Source organism: Anguilla anguilla, chromosome 15, assembly GCF_013347855.1.
Source record: "Anguilla anguilla isolate fAngAng1 chromosome 15, fAngAng1.pri, whole genome shotgun sequence".
NCBI classification, from domain to species: Eukaryota; Metazoa; Chordata; class Actinopteri; order Anguilliformes; family Anguillidae; genus Anguilla; species Anguilla anguilla.
Genome location: NC_049215.1, coordinates 30,526,758 through 30,543,078, shown reverse-complemented (window position 1 = coordinate 30,543,078; position 16,321 = coordinate 30,526,758). Strand labels below are relative to the sequence as shown.

The 16,321-nt window shown below is 42.0% G+C and overlaps 2 protein-coding genes across 5 annotated transcripts in view; one reads left to right on the top strand and one right to left on the bottom strand.

Moving 5' to 3' along the window:
- The window catches only part of senp7b (SUMO specific peptidase 7b), a 15,759-nt gene extending 14,544 nt beyond the window's left edge, over nucleotides 1-1,215 (bottom strand). For all 4 annotated transcript variants that reach the window (XM_035394173.1, XM_035394174.1, XM_035394175.1 and 1 more), the window contains exons 1-2: nucleotides 1,128-1,215; nucleotides 265-424 (exon numbers count right to left, since the gene is read on the bottom strand). In XM_035394173.1, the coding sequence (XP_035250064.1) occupies nucleotides 265-372 (108 nt within the window). In that variant the 5' untranslated portion in view covers nucleotides 373-424; nucleotides 1,128-1,215. The remainder of the gene's footprint in view (nucleotides 1-264; nucleotides 425-1,127) is intronic.
- Nucleotides 1,216-8,421: 7,206 nt separating this feature from the next.
- klhl41b (kelch-like family member 41b) lies at nucleotides 8,422-16,017 on the top strand. Its single transcript, XM_035393705.1, has 6 exons — nucleotides 8,422-9,633; nucleotides 10,373-10,530; nucleotides 10,671-10,778; nucleotides 10,985-11,170; nucleotides 13,566-13,712; nucleotides 14,987-16,017. Exons 1-6 carry the CDS (start codon nucleotides 8,512-8,514, stop codon nucleotides 15,096-15,098), a joined length of 1,833 nt encoding a protein of 610 aa, XP_035249596.1. The 5' UTR covers nucleotides 8,422-8,511; the 3' UTR covers nucleotides 15,099-16,017.
- Nucleotides 16,018-16,321: the final 304 nt, after the last annotated feature.

The following is a 16,321-nucleotide window of genomic DNA, read 5'->3' as shown; positions in this document are numbered from 1 at the left end:
CCACCCAGTGTTCCATCTCCAGCCCAACATAAACAACAATAGATCTAGGACTTCTAGCTTCCCAAGTGAATAACGTCCCGTTGGATCTTCTCTGAGATGTATATACTAGCATTAACAACTGAATTCCAATCCTTTGAACTTCGAAACTCAGCAAGAAATCACCAGGAAGAACAACATACATTTATCTTCCAACAATAGACAAACGGTCTGCGATAAAAGATAAAAACTACATGAATAGTAGATACTACCAAGATAGCTACGTACAACAGAGCTGGTTAATTTGTCGGGGCTTGAGACGGTCTTTGTTTTCCTTTCCTCCGGGTGGACTGCGCTCCCACCTGAGGGTCTTCTGACCTGAGCTGTACTTGGCATCACAGCGGAAAGCGTGCTGGTCCTGCGTGCCCACCCGGGCACTGGCACGGAGCTGTACAAAAAAGTATATATTTTCAACCAGAAACGCATGTAGTGTGATGCTGTCCGGTGCAAAAACCTCAAATTCTAAACAAATTGCAACTTCATATTAAAACTAAAACTGTCACACACATCAGAACTAGCGTGCTTGATTTTCGTCGTGCGACAATAATCTACCCTAGCGAGCGAAGCACAAAATGTTAGTAAACCAGCTAGCTACAGTTAGCAAGCTTAGAAAACGCAGGAACACTATGAAAAGCAGTAAAACACAAAACAATTAGCTTCCCGGGCCACATACACCACACAGCTAGCGACCTGCAGTCATTACTACAGAATGATTGTTGTCTACCTAGCTATGTAGCTAGCTAGCTAAATGTCAGGAACCATTGGTCTTGTTTGAACATTCCGACCGTAAATTAGCAAACAAACTTGTCTACCTTCTAACGCTGGGCTGTGTTTGTTAGCAGTAGTGCCTAATAGACTTGAAATGGCAACATAACCAGTGCGACGCAGTTAATTTCCACATTAAAGGCTAACAAACCAGCTAGCAACAACAAAGCAACCGGCTAGCCATCTAGGTGCACTTTAATTTCCAGACTTAACGTTATCAAATCAAAAAGCAAGTGCAAGGGGGGACTGCATGGTCAAGAGTTTAATCCACAGATAAGTGTTCAGCTATTTTCAATTCCTTGATTATAGTTCATAAATAAACTTACAAAACAAAGTCATTAAATATACGTCCGCTTCGTACAACAGAGACAAGCAAATTTACTTCCTCTTCCGACCGGAAGTTATCATAATTGAGTGTTCGGTCAGAAAGCTGCCTCTGGTTGGATGTAGAGTTCTATCCATCACAAATTTTTGGCTGTCCCATTTTTATTTTATTTTTTATTTTTTTGAACAAATGGAAGTACAAGTTCAAAACAAAGATAATACGTACAAAGTAATGTAGCTACATATATTGCCATTGGGGGGAATATACAAATCTCTATAAAAAATTTTAGAATTTTTTGTGGCAATATAATAAGTAATTTTTGTTACTTATAAGCAAGCCTAAATTCTAACTTATTGTGAAATTTACATATTCTATTTAAATACACACTATCGGAAATAAAGTTACAGGGCAGGTACATTTTTGTTCTTTAAGGAACACGTACAATAGGCCTAATGTTCTATTTGGGTACTAATAAGTACCTTTTATACGACAAAAAAAGGCACAAATTAATCATTAAACCCATGCCTAGGGGTACAATTTATATGTACCAATAATGTACCACCCCAGTGACAAGCATTGAACCTTCATACTTTTTTGCACATTTTTTTTTTACAAGAGTGCTTGCCTAGTTTTGTATGGTACAAGCTACTTCTAAAAATATACAGAGTTGGCATGTAACTGTATGCTTAATGATGTCCGTTTGTCCAAAGCAACGAGGAAACCCGAAAGCTTCATGAATTAGGCTATCTGTAGAAAATTCTGAATGCGTTAATGTGGCAATGACGGCATTATCGCAAAGAAAGACAGGCACAGTCTCGCAACTACTGTAACAACTTTAGATACTGTGACTGCTTGATACGAGGTCTATCTGCTCCTCGGTGGTGGAACCCACAGAAAGTTTAGCAAGCTCACGTGGTATTCAACTAAGTCCACTTAGTTGATCGTTTCATAACTGTTATGTCAGGTAATAACGGTACGGTTGAGTAAAGAGTAAATACCCTGAGGCTATAAAAGACCGACACGGTCCTCCCGGTCGACTTTTGTTAAAGGCGAGTCCCAAGTTATTGAAATCGTAATGGTCTGACTACTAATAAAAGGTAAGTTAAGATGTAATTTATTATCTTATTCTGTGAAGCTTTGTGTGTCCGACTGTAACAAATGAACGTAATTCCATAGCCATATTAAATTACTAAATTACAAAACAAACTGACGTTAGCTAGTTACCGTTGACTACCTGGCTTCCTAAATATACTTTTGCCAGTGGTGTCTTCTCTGTCTTAGTATACAGTTATAGACTGTACTAGGCCTACATGCCGACATATGTTCCAGAGGGAATTCCTACTGATGTAACGTTACAGAAATGAACCGTATTCAGTGAGCTAATGTTACCAATTTTCCACTTAAAGAAGGTAAATAATTTTAACATTTTCTGTCTTTGAAAACGTTATCAAAAAGGAAATGCAGCGACCGTAATGTGTGTCGCCAAGTAGGCTACGTTTAACTTCGCAAGCTTTCTTAGTTCTCTTAAGAATAATTTCGCTGCCTCAAATCTCTCTGTGTATGTAGGCTAATAATAGCACTGCTATGAATAGAGCAAGTCTGTTTGCTATCCTCTTTACGCGCGCGCGTGTGTGTAGGGTATAGCATTTACAAATATTTTCTCAAATTGCGCGTTCAAAACACAGTGCAAATCCTTCACAAAAGACATGAATTTTTTCCTTGTGTACAATCTTTAGTTTTATTTATTAGTGACATTTCCTCTCCCTCAGCCACCTGCTATGTGGTCAGGAAGATTGCTGCGTCTGCTGCAAAAGAGGACCAGGACGAGCAACCTGTTTTTACACCATGTAGCCTAGCTTTAGGTAAGACGCCTGTGATCAGCTGCCCTGGCTGTAGGTAAGAACACAAACACCTGTGATCACCTGACTGTGGAGTGTGCTTACACAAGACTCTTTATTGCGGCTGGTCTGAGAATGGACAATGTGAGCAGATTCTGAGATTAAGGGAATTTCATTGCTATTTTTATATGTTTTGTATTTGGAAAGGTTAAGTTATTAATAGTGCTCACTAGAAATATGTGGGCACTTGTTAAGAGATCTTATATTGATATCCTGTGAAGATATCGTATTTGTATACAAGTTACTGTCAAAACATCAATTAATTTGTTGTACGTTTAGCTGTTGACCAGTCAGGTGACATTACATTTTTAAATCTCACCCAGATGCTCTGACTGCTGCTGAGGTGTATTTTCTTGTCCTCAGGAAAGAAGCGGGACCGGCTAGCAGCAGTGCCAACCCCTGACCTCAGCATGACCTCTGACCCCAGTGTCGATGCTGGCCCTGGGACCGCTCCGCCGGAGACTGTGGTACAGAAGTGCAGCTCCTGAAGTTAAGAGCGCACTGGCTGCCACACACAAGCATGGGGAGGCTAGGAGAGGAAGAGTTTCCACAGAGTCAGTTCATCTGTGCTGTAGCCATTGGTTAAACACTGCCTACACTGACAAACTGTGTAAAAGTCTATAAAATTGTTCCCATCTTTCCTGCATTACCTAAAAAGAAAAAAAAAGATATTGCCAAAGCTACTTTGCATTTAAGAAAGATAGAAACACACAAACATTATAAATCTTTGAAGGGAATAATTGAAGGACACAGTACAAAAAACAGTGCATGTGACCTCCCCAACACCAAATCAGAAAATGTTCAAGAATGCTTACAATGGATTGTGGTGACAAGGGGGTGAATCTAAAAATTCAGAGAAATTTTAAAATCTTCTGGAAAAATTAAAAGTACATCCCAAATTATATAATTAGAAAATGATTTGCGTTTTGCGATTGTGTTCGACACACAGCTTGAAGTGCGCCTGTACTTTAGGATCCATGGCGAGTCATGTCTTGTGCCCGTCTTTCCCCCCATCTCAGTGGCAGTCCAGTGCGGTTAGTTTTCTCTCGTGCGGTGTTCTGGGTGTTAGGCGAGGCAGCAGCGAGTGACGGCTTGCTCATCAACTCTTAAGTTCAGGAGCTGAGCAGGCCCGATGGCTGGGCTGTGGCTACGCTAAGCACGTTCAATAAATATACATTCCACTGCAGAATTTGACCAGTGTTTGTTTTGTGTTTGTTCTGAAAGGTCGCTTTCGTCTCATGTACGAATACAAAAGATATTGACTCACCACAGTTGATCAAGGCATGCTGTGCAAAAACATTGTGGGACTAGATTTTTGGCACAGGTATGCATGTTTTTAATGTTCGAGGGCTCACAAGTATGTTCTGAGATTCTAGCGATTAGCTATGAATTACTTACTTGCACAAGTCCATAGTTAAATGTTTTCAGTGTAAATTATGAAAACCACAGGTTGCATTATACACAAAAGCATGGAGCGTTCCAGAACCAGTCCCCTCTGCTCTCAGACACTCATTAGCAAGGATCTGCAGGGAACCTTTTATCCTGGATGGTGACCCCAGAGAGACTGACTGTACAGTCCCTCACTCACATAACACACAGTGGCTTTAAAATCACACTGTGATTTTCTTGTGAACCCTGTTCTACAAGAATAATTATTTTTCTCACTTCATGTTTCTGGAATCACCCTGTCAACGTGTGTTGCATTTAAAAATGTTGCCGGGTGATGACAGATATTTGCCACGGTAACAGTCCTACTTTGTGATGGAGAGTTCCACCTGGCTGTGGCACAGCTGCAGGGGTCAAAGGTCAATGTGGACAACGTGAGCAAAGCATAGAAAATGGTGAAAGAGGCAGCAGGTCAGAGGGTGAAAGTGGCAGTTTTGCCTGTGAGTGACCTCTCAGTCTACTGGTGTCCAGCACAACCAGCAGTCACACACAGTGCTGGGATATTAAGAATGATCAACAAAGCAGATGATCAATAATGTTAAAGAGCAAAAAGGCTTTTATCTAAAAATCAATTGTGTAGTTAAGGTATGGCATTTCACTTAACAGCAAACAAACAGAAAATATCTAATTGCATCTGCAGTGTTTGTAATGTGGAGTGTGTGACTGGACAGCCAGTAGTGTGTCTGACTGTTCAGGAGGGTGTGAGTAACTTGGATGTCAGTAGTGTGTGTAACTGGGTGGTCAGTAGAATAACTGCGGTCAGTGTAACTGGGTGGTCAGTAGAATAACTGCGGTCAGTAGTGAGTGTGATTGCTTGGTCAATAGAGTGTGTATAACTGGGTGGTCAGTAGAGTAACTTCGGTCAGTACAGTGCGTCTAACTGGGTGGTCAGTAGAGTAACTTCGGTCAGTACAGTGTGTGTAACTGGGTGGTCAGTAGAGTAACTTTGGTCAGTACAGTGTGTGTAACTGGGTGGTCAGTAATGTAACTGGGCACTCAGTAGAGTGTGTGTAACTGGGCGGTCTGCATCAGCAGTGGTGAGGTGATCTCTCAAGCTGGCTCAGAGGAGACTGTAGCGTACGCTGTTATCGGTGAGTACAGCAGTTCATACTGATCAGTGTCGATCTACACACAGATTATCAAATGAACTCCAGTATGATAGCAGCACAATACGAACTGCACACACACTGTGGGTGAAGGAGTGTTCAGGATTGGAAGGGGGAGCTGAAGAACTCAACGGCCAAATTCACAGTGGCCTACGTGAGCATTTAGTTTCCAGATTGTTTCGTCTCCACTCTGCTGAGGGATGGGTTTTAACTACCACTTTGTCTTTATTTTTACAGAATACATATCATGTGTGTAGGTTGCTAAAAATAACTCTGACTAAGCCCTTAGAGAGTGCATGGAGTGTCTTGTGTGTATTTTAAGAGTCAAGGCAGTCATAGTGTCATGATTTAGAAACACATACTATGACATGCAAGAAAGGAAACCATTTTTCTCTGGTGTTCAATGAAAGGGCTCTCCACATTTATGTTTTGCACATTTTAACTTCTTAAGCAGTAACCTTTTTTTTTTGTCCTGAAGTCCGGCATGATACTGGCCCACGTTCTAAACAGTTATGTCAACACCATGAAATTGCTAATGAACAGACTCACAAAAATGGATAAATTTAACTCTTAAGGTAGTTTTAAAACATTTTAGGCTGTTTAACTTCTTCACAGTGCTACAGAGCACCGAGTTACCGACTTCTTTTTGGTGTCATGACCTTTAGTCAGACTCAGTGCATTTCAACAATGTGTATATTTTGACCAACCCGAATCAGGGTTGAGCTAGTGTAAGTATTACAAGATGGCAGTTGTCGTAGGCACATGACTCTGAATTACATGCCATAGATAATTTTTGGAAAATCGGATGGAAAAATGTTTTACCTTCCCCCAAACCCTGAAAAAACTGAATATTAGACCCTCTCTCTTACTGCAGAAAAAAAGCATTAACCTCCATTTTGCTCCAGCAACTCCCACCCCAATAAAGAATTCACAGTCCCAAAAGTACACATGATGATTTCACTGCTGGTGACACTGCACTGTACTCACCCCTCATCTACACTGCATCATATGTCTTTGCTGAGACATTATGCTCATCATATTTCACATGGGCACATGCTATATATATATATTTTTCTGTATAATTCATGTCTAATTGTGAGACAAACTGTTTGTAAATGGTGCCGTAGAAAATTAAGATTGCTTTATGCTGTATTTTGAGATTCAAGTATTTATGTTTTCCTTTGTAATATAAAAATGTGTACACTTACCATAAGCAAGTAACTGCTGAATAGTCATTCAGACACCATCTCCGTTTATTTAATCTAAAAATCACACTACTCGCCTTTTGCAGTTAAGCCACATCTGGCCATGATTTGTGAGACTACCTGTATCTACCTGAGAGTAAACAACCAACGCACCTAGAGGGATTAATTATTAGACACTGTTACCCTAGGAACAGCAGCTGATACTGCCATGGATTACAATGTAATTCCACTCTCAGCCACTAGAGGCGCTAACGAAGGAGCAGCCTCCTGACTCAGGAGCAGGAGCAGGAGCCAACCGGAAAAGCACAGATCTCGTCTGAATATAGCAGCTTACTATGAAATTGTCTGTTCACTACATTTTAGCATATTATTACATTTGAACTCCTCAACCCCCCTGACCTATTTGTCATGTAGGTCATGTGATTAAATCATTTCAACAAAATGTTTTACAGTTCACTGTCAAAATAACATATAGGGAACAAAGTATTTTGATGGTGGAATTTGTCGTGTCCCTGTTTCACTGCTAAACGGTACCTTCCTTTTGACAGATACCATTAACATTTTTGAGGTGAGGAATGCCTAGTTTCAGTGAGTGTAAAGAGGGAAGCAGTAAAGAAGAGCCATGCTAGTTAAGAAGTGTGCTGATAAGCAAATCAATTGAACCACCTGTGTCCTTGTTCCTACGTGTCCAATGATTCATGTTGTGCTAGAGGGGAAGTGAGTAATTTGTTTGGTTCAGAGGACTCTGCGTTGTTGCTACAGTGATGCAGAAGCTAAATGTGTCAGCAGAGCTTAAGAGCATTTCAGATGGAAAAAGAAAATGTCACCTGTTGTGGCAGCTGCTCATTGGCCAGGCTACTCTGAAAGCAGATCCCAGGAAAAAAAGCAAAAACATTTAACACTAGATTTGGCTCACCTACGTAATCCAGTTTGATTACCGTTTATAAATGAATCGAGAGCAGTGAAGTCATCTTATTTACCGCAGTGTTTCGAGAACAAATATATTTATTAGTGCTCACCATCCCTATGGGAGTCATGACGATCTTGAATGATGTCTTCCTGTATGCACTTTTTTTCCCCTGTCTTTCTGTATGTCATCTGATTTTATGAGATTTTCTGCTGTTATTGTTTTTTTTTTAGCAAGTATATGATCTGTTTTTATATGTGATCATTGTCAAGTTTATGTTTAAAGTGTCAGCATATGTGAAATCAGATGTTTGATAGGTGTTTTGATATGAAAGATAAAAGAGTAAATTTGCCTATGTACAACACAAAACCTGTAAATGAGTGATAAATAACACATTTTTAACAGGAATCCATGCTAGTTTGATGAAGGTAACTTACCAATTCACAATGAGAAAATTGATGTGAACTGGCCAAGTAAATTTAACAACATAACAGGAACAACTTTAAACCGTACTACTGTACTGTACTATTTAACTAGTTTAAGATGAAGGCATTGTTACGGTTCATTCATGTAAGCACATAGCACTGAATTCCTATAGACCTGCGCCACAGTTGCTTCTTTCAGTCTGTGACAGCTGCATGATCCGAGACTGCTTTAGGCCAACCTAAATTCCTACAGGCTGGGCAGGGGGGCTATTTTTAGAGGGGCAGGATTAAATTGCAGGAGGGCTTCACTCGGGGCTCTCCACATCACTCAGCCTTTTCCAGTCAGGACTGTGAGTCGAGAACATCTCCAACCTCCAAGGGGCCACGTTTCCTCCGCCATGGAATCGAAAAGCATGAAGGAAGACTGGCGTCTCTACCAGAACACCCTGCTCCAGGACGGCCTGAAGGAGCTCCTCGACCAGAACAAGTTTGTGGACTGCATCCTCAAAGTGGGAGACCGGAGCTTTCCCTGCCACAGAGTCATCATGGCGGCCTGCAGTCCGTATTTCAGAGAACTCTACTTTACTGAAGAAGGCAAGGAGCTCGAGGGCGACAAAGAGGTAGTTCTGGATAATGTCGAACCTGCCGTCATGGACATGATAATCCGCTACTTGTATTCAGCAGAGATTGAGCTCACGGATGAGAATGTGCAGGACGTTTTCGTTGTGGCAAACCGCTTCCAGATCCCCTCTGTTTTCACCGCCTGTGTGAACTACCTGCAGAAGAAGCTATCCTTGGCTAACTGCCTGGGCATTTTCAGGCTGGGGTTGGTGATGAACTGCCCCCGATTGGCAGTGGCCGCTCGAGACTACATCACCGACCGCTTTGAGATCTTGACCAAAGAAGAGGACTTTCTCCAGCTGGCTCCCCACGAGCTCTTCGCCATCATTGGCAGCGACTCTCTGAATGTGGAGAAGGAGGAGGTGGTGTTCGAATCGCTTATGAAGTGGGTGAGGACCGACAAAGAGAAGCGGGTGAAGGCGCTGGGCGACGCCTTCGAGTGCGTCCGCTTCCGCCTGCTTCCCGAGCCCTACTTCAGGGAGAAGGTGGAGAAGGACGACATCATCAAGTCGGACCCCGAGCTCCTGAAGAAAGTCCAGGTCATCAAGGACGCCTTTGCCGGCAAGCTCCCCGAGAAGAAAAAGAAGGAGAAGAAGAAGGGGGAGTCGGGAGAGGAGGTGAACGGGGAGGAGGAAGAGGAGGATGACCTCCTGCCAGGCTACCTGAATGACACTCGTAGGCTCGGCATGTATGCCAAAGACTTGGTCCTGATGATAAACGACACGGCAGCTGTTGCCTATGACGCCATTGAGAATGAGTGCTTCCTCGCTGCGTTGGCCGAACAGATTCCACGCAACCATGTCAGCCTGACCACTAAAAATAATGCGCTGTACATTGTTGGGGGTTTGTTTGTAGATGAAGAGAACAAAGAGACACCCCTGCAATGCTACTTCTACCAGGTAATCGCTACACCTCGTTTGGCCCTTTAATCACTTGATTCCCCTGATAAGAAAAATACATAAAATGTTATACACATTTTTATGTGAGCCAGGGGCTCCAAAACACCTTTTCTAGCGGACCGGATTGACTGCAGGTTTTTGGTGTGTTTCGGAAATTCATTTGAGTCGCTGGTTAGCTAAAAAGTTCACATGTCGTGTTTCAAGAGATCGATTGGCTGCTGACTGAAAGGAAGCCACAAAAACCCGCAGGCACCGGCAGGCCTCCAGGACTGTAATTCGAGTTTGAGATCGCTGCCGTAGACTGAGTATCAAACCTTCCGCTGTAGCAAGGATCTCAAACTCAAATCCTGGAGGGCCACTGTGTCTGCCGGTGTTTGATGTTCTCCTGCACTTAAGTACTTAAATGTAAGCTAATTTGAGTTTGAGATCGCTGCCGTAGACTGAGTATCAAACCTTCCGCTGTAGCAAGGATCTCAAACTCAAATCCTGCAGGGCCACTGTGTCTGCTGGTGTTTGATGTTCTCCTGCACTTAAGTACTTAAATGTAATCTATGGGCTAAAGATTCTGCACACTTTCTTTGCGGGGCCTAAACTGGCTGTTGGTTGAATGGAAAGCACAAAAACCAGCAGAGACTGTGTGGTCCTCCAGGACAGGAGTTTTATACCCTTGCACTGTAGCTTTCCAGAAATTTGCACTCGTATCAGTGTTACTGACCCTAAAAATGCGTTCATGTTACAGCTGGACAGTCTGGCGGCTGACTGGATCGCTCTCCCTCCCATGCCTTCTCCCAGATGTCTGTTTGGTCTGGGAGATTGCGGAAACTTCATCATCACCGTGGCAGGGAAGGATCTCCAATCCAACGAGTCTCTCGATTCTGTGTTGTGCTACGACATCGAGTAAGACTTCTTTCACCGCATTTCTATTTATTGCCTTCTCACATGTTAAAGTGTATTTTAAATTCTCCTGGAAGTACACAGTATTCTTTTTTAAAAGTTGGGTTGTAACCTTTGCTTTGTCATTAACATGTGTTCTCCAGGAAAATGAAATGGACCGAGACTAAAAAGCTGCCCCTTCAGATCCACGGCCATTGTGTAGTCCACCATAACGGGCTGGTGTACAGTATTGGAGGAAAGACCGATGACAAGTAAGGCTTCTGTATAAGCTGAAAATGGGGTGATATTTTAACAAAATGCAAACTGTAGTGCCTTGCTAGTTTCGTAATAACATAAAAACCTGTAAATTCATATATTTGACAGTAATACATATACACACAATTGACGCACATGCATAAATGCGCCAATAATGTCACTAATTTCATGAGGATTTTCTCTTTTTGCAACTGCGAAACAGCAAAACCCTCAACAAGATGTTTGTCTACAACCACAAGAGGTTAGAGTGGAGGGAACTGGCAGCGATGAAAACGGCCAGGGCGATGTTTGGGGCCGTCGTTCACAACGGAAAGATCATAGTGTCGGGAGGAATGAACGAGGACGGTCTCACGGCTTCAGCTGAAGTCTACGACATCGCAAGCAACAAGTACGTACACTTACTTTATATTATCCTCCCTGACACGTTCAGTCATTGGTTCTGAAGCTACAATTCATGTGTATCACAGTGAAAACGTTCGGCGGAAGGCAAAAAAGTATGTGCTTTCCCAATTGTAGAGTTCAATTCAGTTTTATTTGCACAGTGCGTTTTACAGAGACACTGTCACACAGATATTTTAAAGAAAAACCAGTACTACAAAAAGTACAAATCCTCAATATCTGGGTATTTACATCCATATTGGGTGAACCATGTAGGAAGTTTATGTAGCCCATTTTATGCAAAGCCGCGTCCTACCCACCCCCATTTTTGGGGACCAAAAGTCATTGGAAAATTGGATATTCAGCTGTTTTTTGGTCAACTGTCTCTCAACATGAGGACCAAAGAAGTGCCAATCCCAGTAAAGCAGGCTATTATGGGGTGAAAAAATCGGAATAGATCAATCAGAGACATAGCCAGAATACTGAATGTGCCCAAAATCAACCGGTACATTAAGAAGCAGAAATGCATTTGTGAGCTTAGCAATATCAAACAACCTGGCAGACCATGGAAGACCACCGGAGTGGGTGACGAAATACTTTCAACTGGGAAGAAAAACACCTTTTCAGCTGTCAAACAGATCAAGAACACTCTCCAGGATGTAGGCATAGATGTGTCAAAGACTAATAAAAAAAGAGAAGACAACATCAGAGGGTTCACTGCAAGATGCAAACAACTGGTAAGCCTCAAGAACAGAATGGCCAGGCAAAAGTTTGCTATAAAGTGCATTTAAAAACTAGAGTTTTGTGGACAGATGAGATAAGTATTAACCTGTACCAAAGTGATGGAAAGAGAAAAGTGTAGAGCAAGAAAAGCAGTGCTAATTATTCAAAGCATAGCATCTCATCTTTGAAACATGGTGGAGGTAGCGTTGTGGCTTGGGCTTGTATGGCTGCTACTGGAACTGGCTCTTTATTGATGATGTGACTGCTGATGGTAGCAGCAGGATTAACACTGAAGCGTACAGAAATATCTTACCTGCTCAGATCCAACCAGATGCCTCAAAACTCAACGGACGGCGCTTCATCTTGCAGCAGGACAATGACCCCAAACACTGCTTTTAAAAAAAAAAACACCAAAGAGTTATTTGGGGCCAAAAAGCAGAAGGTTCTTGACTGGCCAAGTCAATCAACCCGAGTCCAAGTGAACATGCGTTTCACTTGCTGAAGACAAGACAGACGGCACAAATCCCCCCCAACTGAAAACAGCTGCAGAACAGGCCTGGCAGACCATCACCAGGGACGACACCCACCATCTGGCAATGTCTGTTGGTCACACACTTTAGGCAGTCGTTGAATGCAAAGGATTCTCTACCAAGTACTAAATATGACAACTTTATTTAAGATTGCTAATTTGTTCAATGACTTTTGGTTGCCTAAAATGAGGGGACTGTGTATAAAAAGGGCTGCAATTCCTACATGGATTACTGGATATGGATGTAAATATGCTTAAAGCTGACGGTCTGCAATTTAACTTCATATTCACAGTTTAATTTCAAATCCAATGTGCTGGAGTACAGAGCCAAAACAACAAAAAAATGTGTCACTGTCAAAATACTTGGGCTGCACAGTAAATTCCAAAGACTCAGGAATCACACAAAATGACATAAAGGCTTTACAAATATTTAATGTAAATAAATGCTAGTTGTAAAGCCTCTGGAGTCACAACTAACTCTAAACACTAAAATTTAAATATTATAAAATGAATGGTTAACTATCTGAACAATAAAAAAACAAGAAAGTAAAAGTCAATACAAAACAAAAATCTACACTGCCGGTCTTCCACCCACCTTGGAGAGTCCAAACAGAACACTGCATTATTTTAATGGTAGCCATCTTTTTTTTATCAGTGTTACGTGGTTCAATTCATATTTATATGTTTAGATATAAATTACCAAATGTCATACTTTTAAATTGCAGTTAAAAATTAAAAATGCATGCCTCAAAAGAAGTTATAATGTTTTTAAGAACTGCACCCCAACCACAATATATCCTAATATTATAATTACCTATTTTTTTCTTTTGTTTTAAATGTTTAACTGGGGACAGGTATTGCAAATCACAATGTGCTATTGCTCAGATGCACCTTACCATAAATATAAATTCTAATGTTCCCATCAAATTAAAAAAAAATTAAAAAAAATGCAAGTGCAAAGTGGAATGAAGGTTCAGTCTAGTGCTCAGAACAGCATGCGACTTCCATATTTAGCCGTTGTCATTTTCACTTGCCAGAAGATCTGTTGGAGAGATCACAGGGTAACATTCCTCCAGACTAAGTTTAATGTGTCTGTGTATTATAATACACGGGTATGACTCACTCATGTCATGTGACCCCCCCCCACCACCAGGTGGGAGCCATTCACAGAGTTCCCCCAGGAGCGCAGCTCAGTAAACCTGGTGAGCAGTGAGGGGGTGCTGTACGCCGTGGGGGGCTTCGCCATGGTGGAGATGGAGAACAAGGAGTGCGCCCCGACAGAGGTCACCGACATCTGGCAGTGAGTCCCATCCGTCCAGAACGGGGGGTGTTCAGTCTAATCCCAAAAGGACCTGCGCGGTGGGGGGGGAGGGGGGGGAGGGGGGGGGGGGGGTTGTTCAGGTGTTCTGTTCTAGCTGAGCACTACGACGCCTGATTCAACTAATCGAGTCTTCAATCAAGACCTTGTTAAGTTGAATGAGGTGTCTTTAGAGCTGGGCTAAAACAACAACCTGCACCCACACTAGCTTGGACACCTCTGATTAAAAACCTTTACATACACACATAGACTGTTCTGTTCCGCTTGTTGTGGTCAGTAACTGTTTCATTCTGCGTGTTGTGGTCAGTAACTGTTCTGTTCTGCTTGTTGTGGTCAGTAACTGTTCTGTTCTGCTCGTTGTGGTCAGTGTTATATTCTGTTCTACTCACTGTGGTTAGTAGATGTTCTGTTCTGCTCGTTGTGTTCAGTAACTGTTCTGTTTGGGTCTTTATGGTCAGAAAGTGTTATATTCTGTTCTGCTCACTGTGGTCAGTAACTGTTCTGTTCTACTCACTGTGGTTAGTAGATGTTCTGTTCTGCTCGTTGTGGTCAGTAACTGTTCTGTTTGGCTTATTGTGGTCAGTAAGTGTTCTATTCTGTTCTGCTCACTGTGGTCAGTAACAGTTCTGTTCTACTCGCTGTGGTCAGTAACTGTTCTGTTCTGCTCCTTGTGGTCAGTAACTGTTCTGTTCTGCTCGCTGTGGGCAGTAACTGTCCTGCTCCTTGTGGTCAGTAACTGTTCTGTTCTGCTCGCTGTGGTCAGTAACTGTTCTGTTCTGCTCGCTGTGGTCAGTAACTGTTCTGTTCTGCTCGTTGTGGTCAGTAACTGTTCTGTTCTGCTTGTTGTGGTCAGTAACTGTTCTGCTCAGTAACAGTTCCGTTCTACTCGCTGTGGTCAGTAACTGTTCTGCTCCTTGTAGTCAGTAACTGTTCTGTTCTGCTCGCTGTGGTCAGTAACTGTTCTGTTCTGCTCGCTGTGGTCAGTAACTGTTCTGTTCGGCTTGTTGTGGTCAGTAAGTGTTCTGCTCAGTAACAGTTCCGTTCTACTCGCTGTGGTCAGTAACTGTTCTGCTCCTTGTGGTCAGTAACTGTTCTGTTCTGCTCGCTGTGGTCAGTAACTGTTCTGTTCTGCTCGCTGTGGTCAGTAACTGGTCTGCTCCTTGTGGTCAGTAACTGTTCTGTTCTGCTCGCTGTGGGCAGTAACTGGTCTGCTGTGCTGGTTGGGGTCATTAACGGGGCTCTTCTGCATGCATCAGGTACGAGGAGGACAAAAAGCAGTGGACGGGGATGCTGAGGGAGATGCGCTTTGCATCTGGGGCTTCCTGCGTCTCCATGCGCCTCAACACGGCCAAGATGCCCAAGCTCTGAACGCACAGCCTCTCGCCACCCGGCCACCTGAAACACTGAACGCTGGCTCAGCCTCTTAACTGAACATCTCCTTTGGTACATGTACACACTGGCAGACAAGTAGCAGCATAACAGGGCCTCTGTATTTAGCTGGTCTTTGGAACAAAATTAACTAACCAAAAACATTCACCTGCCTCACGAATAGTTTTCTTTTTTTTTTTTTTTTTTTGATCAATTGTAATTCTACCTGGGCTGTAGATTTTCTTAAAAAAAAATTTTCTTTGTAAAAACTAACCTCAGCCGTCCAACGTTCAAAGTTGTACAGCACATTATGAATATGAAACATTCAAAAATGTTAATATATTGTAATACCTGACTTTTTCAGATCTCAGCAGTATAACAGCACTGATAACTTCTTTCAAACATTTTATTGTGAACAATTTCATTATCAGACGATTATTAAAAATTATATTATGGTGCAATGCCGTGGCAGCACCCTATGGTAATAGAAGCAGCACAAAGTCTGATTGAAAAATGTGAAATGCAGTGCTTTGAGATCTTATTTTTTTACTATTTTCAGTCAACTAATGAAAACTTTGCAAGAGGTAACAGAAGTATCAACTGCCATTTGGGAAAACTGAACAAAGGGGGTTCATTTTGTCTGTGTCAGAATGGTGAGGTGCCAAATCTCCAAGTGCCTTATCCCATTTTACTCTTACACTTTAAAAAACACCTTACTTGGGTTTCAGATACGGAATTGTGTACTCATTCAATTAAATGCTCCATAGTTCAGTACAATCTCATGTGAAACACAATTATACCATTTTAATAGGGACAGGTCACCACCACTGTGGAATAGCTAATAGAATCTACTCTGTAAATTAGTGATCAGGATTGATGAATTTATCTTCTACAATAAAAAAAACTGTATTACAGCTGACCCATGCTTTACTCTGTTCTGTTGTCTAATTTTAACCAAGGGACTTCTTTCTCTGCGAAATTTTTTTTATCCCAAGTCAGTGTTCTAGAACTCCATTGCTTTCTAATCACATTTGTGATCTCGAAACATTTTTGGAACCTAGCTAAAGTTATTCATTTAAAAGCACAAACTTTTTCTTGATCAAAGATATCTGTTTTTTGACCTGATAAGCTGTTTTCAGGTTTAGGTTAGCTGGAGGACCTATTTTCAGAAATACAACAAGCCCTGATTAATTTTGTTACTGTATGTAAGGATACACCACATA

Bases quoted from the DNA above. Each gene is read 5' to 3' on its own strand.
- klhl41b (XM_035393705.1), top strand. From the start codon at position 8,512: ATGGAATCGAAAAGCATGAAGGAAGACTGGCGTCTCTACCAGAACACC. The intron at 10,531-10,670 runs GTAAGACTTCTT...TGTGTTCTCCAG, and splicing joins GTGTTGTGCTACGACATCGA to GAAAATGAAATGGACCGAGA. The intron at 10,779-10,984 runs GTAAGGCTTCTG...ACTGCGAAACAG, and splicing joins GGAGGAAAGACCGATGACAA to CAAAACCCTCAACAAGATGT.